Consider the following 9,674-nt stretch of genomic DNA (forward strand, 5'->3'; position numbering starts at 1 on the left):
GCTGCTGCCAAACCCGCTCTGAGAAACCCTGCTGTCTCCTGCTTGCATTTCTAGGCTCCTGGGCCAGTGAGCATGCTCCGTGCCTCCCTGGAAACCTCTTTGGAGGGAGCAGGGAGACCATCGCCTTCCCGATGGGAGAGTGCAGAGGGCTCCTTGGGTTAGTCCGGATCGACTAGCTGAGCAGGAGCAGCCTGGCAGATTGGGGGGGGGGTCGGCCTGTCACCCACCCCCCCCCCCAGCCCCCAGCCATGTCTTGCAGGCAAGACCACCTGCCTGTCCTGCTTAGGATTGTCACCGTGCGTGGCCACCTGTCCTCAGTCCCTCTTTTTTCCTCTTTGTCTTATTGGCTTTGGGAGAAATGGGACGTCAGTTCCCTAACCCCCTGTTCTATGGGGAGGCAGTGGCTTGGCATTTCTGGTCCCCAACGCTTAGCTTTTATTTTAGTTTTTATTTTTTAATCCTCAGCCGAGGATAGGTTCCCATTGATGTTAGAGAGAGTGGCAGGGAGAGGGAGAGACACAGAGAGAAACATGGGTGTGAGAGAGACACATCGGGTGGTTGCTTGTTGCACCCACCCTGACCAGGGCCGGGCGCCTGCAGCCAAGGTCCGTGCCCTTGACCGGAATCGAACGCGGGACCCTTCGGTCCGAGTCCGCGGGCGGACACTCTATCTGCACCGGCCAGGGCTTACTTCCTTGTCTCTTTAAATGGAGGCGGCAGCGAATCCCACGCCCACGTCTTCACGCGATGTTCCCAGCAGCGCCTGCCAGGCCCCCTTTGTCTTCCCGGCTCCACCTGGCGCGTGAGCGGCCGCCTCGCTGTGTCCACTGCCGTCCCAGTGGACGTGGCCATCTCCGACCCCTGCCCTGTGCCCTGACCCCTGACCCCAGTGACGTGAGGAGCAGTACCAACGAAGAGAAGCGACTCCACAACCCATTTCCAGGAGGTTAGGTTTTATTCTACATTATCGGGGTGACCCCCCGGGGAGACCCTGGGGAGAAGGCCGGGGCTCAGGCCACGGGAGCCAGGCCCACGCGGTTGTTGCCCCGGTCGAAGACGGCGAAGTACTGGCGGATGAACACGTCGCCCAGGATCCAGAGCTCCCCGGCGGCCGTGGGGATGTCCATGCCCTGGAAGCCGCTGCTGCAGCCCTCCTGGCTCTGGAGAGAAGGAGGAGAACAAGACGAGTGGGGACGGACTCATGGGAGGCGCTAGGGCCGAGCCCAGGGCCGCGGCCGCTGCAGGAAGCGGGGAGCTCGGGGCTGAGCGTGGCGGGGTCTGCCCTGTGAGCCGCTCCCCGCACGTCGGTTCCGGGAGCACAGCCCCTGCCGTCCGTCGGCATCGGAGCTGAGGCGGAGGGAGGCTGCCGGGAAGGTTCGGGAAGCGCTGGTGGCACAGCCTCTTCTCATCACTGGCTTCCGCGGGGCGACCAGCCAGGCCAGCTGCCAGCCCCGGGTTCACCTGGCGCCGGGCGCCTGGGTGCAGTGCGGACACCTGGGCGCTTGGAGAAAGCCCGCCGGCCCCGCCTGCTGGTGAGGCGGCCTCGCCGGCGCCGGGCGTGGCGGACGTCCCCCCTCTGGGCCGCCAGCCCCCTGCCGGCACCGCAGGACAAGGTGAGCGTCCTCCTGTGGCTCGCTGGGGGGTGTTAGTTGGTAGAGAGTGGAGTGTCCTCGCCCGGACCCCACGCAGGTCGGGGTCTTACCTGCTCAGCCCTGGACGGCTGTCAGGTGTCAATCCCCCAGGCTCCCCTAAACCACACTCGGGTCCACGGGCTGTGAGAGACCCAGGGCCCAGCCGGAAACCCTTGCCCGCTACCATCCGGCCTCGCTTCTCCTCTTGGGGGAAGGCTTATCCAAATTCCCATTCGCGCATTTATTGTTAGGGTGCTCTCGTGTGTCTGTCTGTCTCTCTCTCTCTCTCTCTCTCTCTCTCTCTCTCTCTCTCTCTCTCTCGGTCCAGAGCTATGGGGCCGGTGGCAGGCACGCCCCCTGCACGGAGTGGGGGATGGGCCACGTCCTGTGCCGGGCCCTTACCTGCAGGATGTAGGCGCTGGGCGGCAGGGGGTACTGGACGCCGTTGATGGTGAAGACGATGCTGGGCAGGCTGTTGATGGCTGAGCAGCTGACCACCATCTGGGGCAGAGAGAGCGAGGGTCAGAAGGGCCGCATCCCTTGTGCGGCAGACCCCCCCCCCCCCGTTTGTGCTAGGGCCTTCGGGGGGGCGGCTTACCTGGCCGTAGGAGTCCTGGGTGGCGCCGATGGAGCTCTGGATGTTGGCGATGGCATTGGTGGGGCCAGACAGCAGAGAGGTGCCCGTGTCGACGATGGCCTGGCAGCCCTCGCTGCAGGCGATGGCCTTTCCGTTCATGGTGATGCTGAGGGCGACAGGCAGCAAGGGGTCTCCTTAGCCCCCAGGGAGCACCTCTCCCCGAGGAGGAGCCAGGTGCCTCCAGAGGCTCCCGTCCCCATCCATCAGCAGGATGTGAACGTCAGCGTCTCAGTCACGCACGCGCTCATGTAGGCGTTCCTGCACCCAGTGACTCCGCACCCAGCGACCGAGCCTGCCCTGCCAGGCAAGGGGGTGCAGAGCCTATCCAGGGTCTGGCTGCCGGGAGCTCAGTCCAGCTGGAAAGATAAGTGATGGTGGAGGAAGGGCGGGAGGAGCAGGGGAACAGAAACAGCGCGGCGTGAGGGGGTGGCAGAGCCGCCAGGGGAGGTGCTGGGGGAGCAGACACCCAGAGGTGGCCCAGGAGGTGCCGAGCTGAGGAGGGCGCCCCAGGCAGAGGGCAGGCAGGCGGGCGGGGAGGGGCAGAGACCAGAGGAGCGGGCTGGCGTGGGAGGGACAGACGCATGGCTTGGACAGACGGAGCTGGCGGTTGGCGCATCTCGGTTTATTTCCCAGGACTGTCCTGGTTCGAGCACTGAAAGTTCTCGCATCCCGGGCACCCGCTCAGGCCTGGGCAAACCTGGGTGACTGGTCGCCCCGGCAGGCCAGCGGGGCAAGGACAGCTGGGGAGTGAGGCTGCCTGGGGCCGGGGCAGGCCCTGAAGGACAAGGTGGGCGGAGTGGCCTGAAACTCCTCTGTCCTGTGCCCTGTCTCCTCCATCCTGTGCCCTGTCTCCTCCGTCCTGTGCCCTGTCTCCTCTGTCCTGTGCCCTGTCTCCTCCGTCCTGTGCCCTGTCGCGAGGCTAGGGGACATCTTCCCAGAACGGGAGGCGCGTGCCGGCTCCCAGGCCCCTAAACGCTGGGGGTGGGGGGTGTGCACCGCCAGGCCCCCAGGCTCCCGGGTGCTGGTAGATTGTCCTGCCTCTGTGACCAGGAGGTGAGGGGCTCTCCCATCTGGCAGTGTTTGGGAGTCTTGGGCAGCTCCCCTCCTGCAGGGAGGTGCCTTTCTCGGGGTCTCTCTGGCTCCCTCCCCCTCCTGGGGGACGTCTCCCTGTGCTGGCCCTTCCGGTGGCATTCTGGGAAGCTTAGCGACGGTGAGCCTATAGAGCAGTGGGCCCTGGGGCCCCCGCCGGGAGGGGGCCGGGCCACGGTGCGCTCACCTGTCCACGGTGATCTGCCAGTACGTCTCCGAGGAGAGGGGCACCCAGTTCAGGGTCCCGGTGTAGTAGGAAGAGTCAATGCCCCCGAACATCACCACGCTGCCGCTCTGGTCGTTGCTATGCAACGTCGGGGGGAAAGACAGGAATTCATTCTTTCCGTCGTCCCCTCATTCAGCGGGACACACACTCCACGTCTTCCAAGAGCTGCCCTTCTCCTTTGAGGGTTTCTTTGAGTCCTCGTTACACGAAGGACCGTGCCGTGGCCACTGGGATTATTACTATTTCCACTTGGCAGAGCGGTAAAGCGACTGGCCCAAGGCCACACAGCCAGGGAGCGCCAGAACCGAGATCAGCACCCAGCTCTTTCTGGCTCCAGGGTGAAAGGAATCCGTGATGGTGTTTGCTCTGAGGGACTCATCCTCAGCCGTGGGCAGGCCCCGGCCCCACCCCCGGGGACACATGCCAGTTTCTGGAGCTGTTTCTGATTGTCATGACTGGGTGGGGAGAGGGTTGTCCCTGGTGTCTGGAGGTAGAGGCCAGGGAGGCCGCTAAACACCCTACAAGGCACAGCACAGCCCCCGACGGCGAGGGATGATCTGGTCCGAAATGTCCATAGTGCCGGCCAGCGCGGCTCGGGGGTGGAGCATCGACCCAGGAACCGGGAGGTCACCGTTCCATTCCCGGTCGGGGCACAGGGACCTGGGCCGTTCTCTACAGATACACCTCTCAGGCCCAGACACTGGCCTTGCCAACCCCGCGCCTGCTAAGACCCTGTCTGCCCCCCTACCCCCCAGTTCCCCACCCCCCCTCCCCCAGCCTGGACAGCCCTGCTGGGCCGGGCCCTGGCCTCCCTGCCCTACTCACGGGCTCAGGTAGACGGAGAAGAGGTCCTGGGAAACCAGCCCCTGGTTCCACATGTTGTCAAAGACGGGCGTGGCCCCCGAGGAGGCGATGCTGGGGTAGGCCAGGCCCAGGATGCCGTCGAAGGGCGCGTAGTACAGGAAGGAGCCGGGCTCCGTCTGGCTCAGGCCGAAGATCTGGTTGGTGTCGGCGATGCCTGCAACCTGAGGGGGAGACCAGGTGTTCCCCATTGGCGCGGCCACTGGCCTGTGCACGCCGCCAGCGCTGGGCCGGGCGCCTCCCGGCTCCTTCCGTGCGGGACTCAGCTCGGGGCGTCGGCTGGGGGGATAGGAGCGGGGCGGGGGGACAGGAGCGGGGCTGGGGGGACAGGAGCGGACTGGGGGGACAGGAGCGGACTGTCCCCATGCTTGTGATTCCTCTGGAGGTGACCGTGCGGCCGACCCCAGGTGGCCACCGCTGCGGGTCGGAGTGGGAATTGGCTGGGAACGGGGTGGCCGTGTGCTTGTGTGTCTGACGTGCGGATCGAAGCAGACCCCAGGGGGTCAGAGCCCTTGCCCCCTGCTGCGTCCAGAAGGGGGAGCTGGGGGAGCTTTTGGACTGGGGGTGGCTGCAGTGGGGGAAGGGGGTGCTAAGAGGGAACGGAGCCATTTTTCACCTCCTCCCCCGCCTCCCCTGTAGCCCTCAGCCTGAATGGGGCGGAGGTTGGCTTACGGCTCCCAGCACCACCCCCTCACCCACTCCCAGCACCACCCCCTCACCCACTCCCAGCACCACCCCCTCACCCACTCCCGCCCCGTCTAGAAGGGTCTGGCATCTCCGCCACGTCCTCCTCCCCACCTGCCCCCCCCCCCCGCTTTGATTCTGTGATCACGAGACCCATGTTGCTGAAGTGAGCTGGTTCTGGGTGCTGGTCCGGGGGCCCCCAGGTCCCTGGGAGCCGGCCCCACGGCCGAGCAGGGGGAGGGCCCACAGGCGCTCACCTGGACCGTGTCGTACCCGAGGACGCCGGTCATGCTGCCGGTGCCGTAAGCCACAGACAGCTGCTGGTTGGTGCCCTGGTAGGTGGAGGACTTCCGAGGGTCGAAGCGGTTGTGGTTGGCTGCGAGGGCAAGAGGGGACATTGCCGACCCCCGAAAGCTGACCAAGAGGCAGGGCCGGGCCCGTCTTCCCGGGGCGGGCGCCCGGGTGCTGGGAAGGGACTCAGGAGGAGAAGGGTGACTTCACCCGAGATTCTGGAGCCCAGGCGTTTCCAGGTCCTGGTCCTGGCTGGTTCGACCCATTGGGACCCTCTCCCTGATGGGAGGTCCCCAGCTGACCCCACGGTGCCCCCCGGACGCCCCAGCCGAACACGAGGGGCACAGGCCCATGGCTGCCCACTTCTCTCTGCCACTGGCCTGAACGCCTTGGGTGCAGGGACCCTGTGTGAGTCACCCCTTAGCCCCCAGAGCACTGAAGCTCAGTGCTTGGCACAGAGTAGGTGCTCAGCAAATTCCAGCGTCTGGGGATGGGACCCGACTGCAGCCCCCGAGTCGTCGGGGCTGGGCCCAGGCGGGCGGGCACTCACAGCAGGCAGGGCTGGAGCAGTAGACGGAGGGCACCCACAGGTTGGAGGAGCCGGTGTCAAAGATGACGGTGAACTCCTGAGGGGGCGTTCCGATGCCGATGGTGCCGAAGTACTCCAACTGCGGGGTTTGGGGGGCAGCACAGCTCACAGACCCGGGCTCCCCACCCTGGCCTCCCCGGGGGCTGTCTCCGGGTCGGCTCCTCAGCTCATCCCCCCCCCCCACCTTCCCCTTCACTGTTCTCCTTGCCTTTCTCTCCCTGCTCTATGCCTCTGTCCTACACGGCCCAGCGGGTCTCTCTGCCGCCTCCTTGAAGCCCTCCTGGATTGCTCCCCAGTTCCTCTCCGACTGTTTTCCTCCCAAGGTCCGTTGCCACCTAATGATAGCCTCGTCTTGTCTGTCTCAGCCTTGCCACCCTAGGGGACAGCGGGACCCTTACAGCACCCTGTGCTCATCCATTAACGTGTCCATCGGGAGACACACAGCCACCGACAGATGGAGCCCTTCGCCATACCTCCTTCCTATATCCAGAGTGGGCGCTGCCAGGATTTTTATTCTTGGTTTCGGCCACGCTGGTCTTGCCGTTCTTTGATGATGACAAGCTCATTCTCACCTCAGGGACATTGTGCTTGCGATTGCTTGTGCTTGGGAAACGTTTATTCTAGATCGCCCCTTAGCTGACTCCGCAGTCATTCAGAGCTCTAGCCAGTGTCACCTCCACCAGGAGGCCCTCCCTGACCACGTGGCCCAAGTTTGCCTCCCTCATTCCTCTCCGTCCCCTCACTCATCCCCCGATTCATCTCTCTTTGTGCCCCTTGTCGTGCTCTGACGTTGTCTTACACACGTATTACGGGTCTCTTATCTGTCTTCTCCAGTGTAGCAGCTCCAGAACTTTGCTCACTCAGCTGTTTTCTCAGCTCCTTGCCTCGGCTCTGGCACGTGGTAGGTGCCTCATAATATGTAAGCGATTAAACGGGCTGACTCTCCCAGGGACCAGACCTGCGCTCAGTCCAAAACCTCACTGCACTAAGCAGCCCTCTGCTGGGAGGTGTGAGCTCTGCGGGAGGGAGCAGTGGCTCTCAGAGCCTGCAGCTGGCTTGCCCACAGTCACAGGGAGCACGTGAGCCCAGACGGCACCAGGCCAATAGGTTCCAGAGACCAAGCTGTCCAGACAGGCAGCACCGCTGGTACCCCTGGCCCGGCCATTGTCACGGGAGACACAGCATTTAACAAAGGGCAAGGCGGGGCCGCCATGTCCCAGATAGAAGAGTCGGAGCGACCTTCCTGTGACCCCAGGCTGACACCCTTTAGGATGGTTCAGCCAATCAGGGTGCTGACGGTCATCAGAGACTCTATCAGGGACCCTCGGCCTCACTTTGCACGGCCCTCCCCACCCCTCCCGCGCTCTCTGCTCCCTGCACGCTGCTCCCCGCTGCCACCGGCTCTGTCCCCGCTGTCCCCGGCCCTGACACCAGCCCTCCTGCTCGCTCCCGTTCTCTGGGACCCCTGTGCTTCCCTCACTGCTCCCGGGAGAAGTCCCACCTGCCGCCCGCCACCCTGACCCTGTGTGTCACCTTCATCGCAGCCCTCACCTGGCTGCACAGGGCTTGGGGGGCCCACAGATCACTGCCGGTCTCTCCCTACCCGCCTGTGGCCCCGTGGGGCAGGGCTGTGCCCGGTTGCTCCCTGCTGCTTCCTGGGCCCAGCACAGAGCCGCCCTGTGTGAACCGGCACTGCACGCGTGAGCGCGGGGAGGAGCGAGTCCTCTGTGCCCTCCCCGAGCCTCCGCCATCCGGGGGCGGCCCCGGTGACCGCCCAGGGGAATCAGAGTCCCCGTCCATCTCCCCGGACCCCGAACCCCTCTCTCCCTCCTCCCGGCCGAGGCGGGGAGCCGCTGCCCGCCGGGCACTCACGTCCATGTAGTTCTCCAGGGGCTGGGTGGCCAGCATGTCGGCCGCCTCGGGGAAGTACTTGCTGGCGGGGTTGAGCCGGTGGGTCTTCAGGTAGTCTTTCAGGAGGCCATGCTCCCTCAGGTTCGTCCGCAGGGACTTCCTTCTGACGAGGGGGACCCTGTGGCGAGGTTTGCAAAGGGGTGGTTGGGGGAGGAAGCGCCGTTAGGCAAGGAGTCTGCTTGGGGGAGGGGGGGGATGGCGGGGAGGGTGCTGTGGAAGCAGCAGGAGGAGAAAGCTGGCCCGAGGGAGGACGAAGGAAGGAAGTTGAGCCCAGCTGGTGTGGCTCAGTGGTTGAGCGTCGACCTAGGAACCAGGAGGTCAGGGTTCGATTCCCGGTCAGGGCACACGGCCTGATTGCGGGCTCGATCCCCAGTGGGGTCGTGCGGGAGGCAGCCGATCCATGATTCTCTCTCATCATGGATGTTTCTCCCTCTCCCTCTCCCTTCCTCTCTGAAATCAATACAAATATATTAAAAAAAAAAAAGGAACAAAGAAGTCAAGAGGGAAGGCGTTCTCATCTGGGCACAAAAATACAAAGAAGTTGGTGGTTGTCCCGAGTCCCCTGGCCCAGGGGTGGAGCTGGGACCACGCCCAGGCCGGCCCGGAGCCACAGGCGGTCGGGGGATGCCAGCTGCCCGGGTGGGTCTTACGCGCAGTGCTCTGGGCTTGGGAGTGTTTCGAGGTCTCGAACAAAACCCCACTGTTAGCGCTTCACTCCTTTTCGACTAGAGCTTCTCATTTACAAACAAGGAAGTGCTCTCAAGAGAGTTACGCTGGGCTCTCTGTCCTGGATCTATATATATATATATATATATATATATACACCCAAGGATAATTCCCATTGCTTTGTAGAGAGAGTGGAAGAGAGAGGGAAGGACAGAGAGATACATCGATGTGAGAGAAACACATCAAAGGACCCCGAGCCCCGACCGGGGCCCGGCCCGGGAAGGAGCCGGCCACCGAGGTCCGTGCCCTTGACCGGAACTGAACCCGGGACCCTTTGGTCCGCAGGCCGATGCTCTAACCACGGAGCCACACCAGCCAGGGCTGGGACTCTTGCGTTTAAATGAACAGAATGTTCTTTCCTCTGAACAGTGACCCACATCTGCAGTGCTGGCTCCCCAAAGGGCGGAGAGAGAGAGAGAGAACGGGCAGGAGAGGAGTGTGAGAAGGAGGAGAAACACCTGGGGGGAGAGGCCGGGGGACGGGCAGCGGAGGGGGAGCCCCGGAGCGCTCTGTGCCCGGCGCCCGACTCACTTGTAGATGCACTCGGAGAGCGCCACCAGCCCCAGCAGCAGCAGCCACTTCATGCTTCCTCCGGCTCCGGTCTCCGGTCTCCGAGAAGGGACGAGGGGCGGACGGGGCGGATGTGCAGGGCAGGCCGCGCGGCGCCTTATATACCGCCCCGGCGCGCGGGAACCAGTCCTATCAGCCCTCAGAGATGACCCCTTATCCCAACCCAAACACCAAGTTTCCTGATAAGATTGCCCTCCCCCGAGCCAGGCCCTGAGAAAGTTCCAGGAACGCGCTTTGTACCCACATCCGTTGGCACCGCCTCCCCAGGCTGGGGTGGACGGTGGGAGCCGGCGATGGGCGGGATGGGGGTTTAGTCCTTAAGTGATGGAATGCAAGAAACCTTGACAAGCCGAGTATTTTGTCAAAATTTGGCTCAAGGGCCCTTGACGTTTCCCAGATGTCCGAGGAGCCCGGTGTCCCTGGTTTGTCCCCGTGGGCCCGACGGCCGGGGTTCTGGGA

General features: G+C 64.1%; 1 protein-coding gene across 1 annotated transcript; it reads right to left on the minus strand.

Annotated features, from left to right (window-relative positions):
* Window positions 1-995: 995 nt before the first annotated feature.
* Window positions 996-9,342, minus strand: LOC132241580 (pepsin A). The gene is made up of 9 exons (XM_059710506.1): window positions 9,177-9,342; window positions 7,881-8,037; window positions 5,970-6,087; window positions 5,386-5,504; window positions 4,409-4,608; window positions 3,545-3,661; window positions 2,230-2,374; window positions 2,034-2,132; window positions 996-1,160 (listed from the first exon to the last, which is right to left on the minus strand). Exons 1-9 carry the CDS (start codon window positions 9,227-9,229, stop codon window positions 1,011-1,013), a joined length of 1,158 nt encoding a protein of 385 aa, XP_059566489.1. The 5' UTR covers window positions 9,230-9,342; the 3' UTR covers window positions 996-1,010.
* Between the last annotated feature and the right edge of the window lie 332 nt (window positions 9,343-9,674).

This window comes from Myotis daubentonii, chromosome 9, assembly GCF_963259705.1.
Source record: "Myotis daubentonii chromosome 9, mMyoDau2.1, whole genome shotgun sequence".
NCBI lineage: Eukaryota > Metazoa > Chordata > Mammalia > Chiroptera > Vespertilionidae > Myotis > Myotis daubentonii.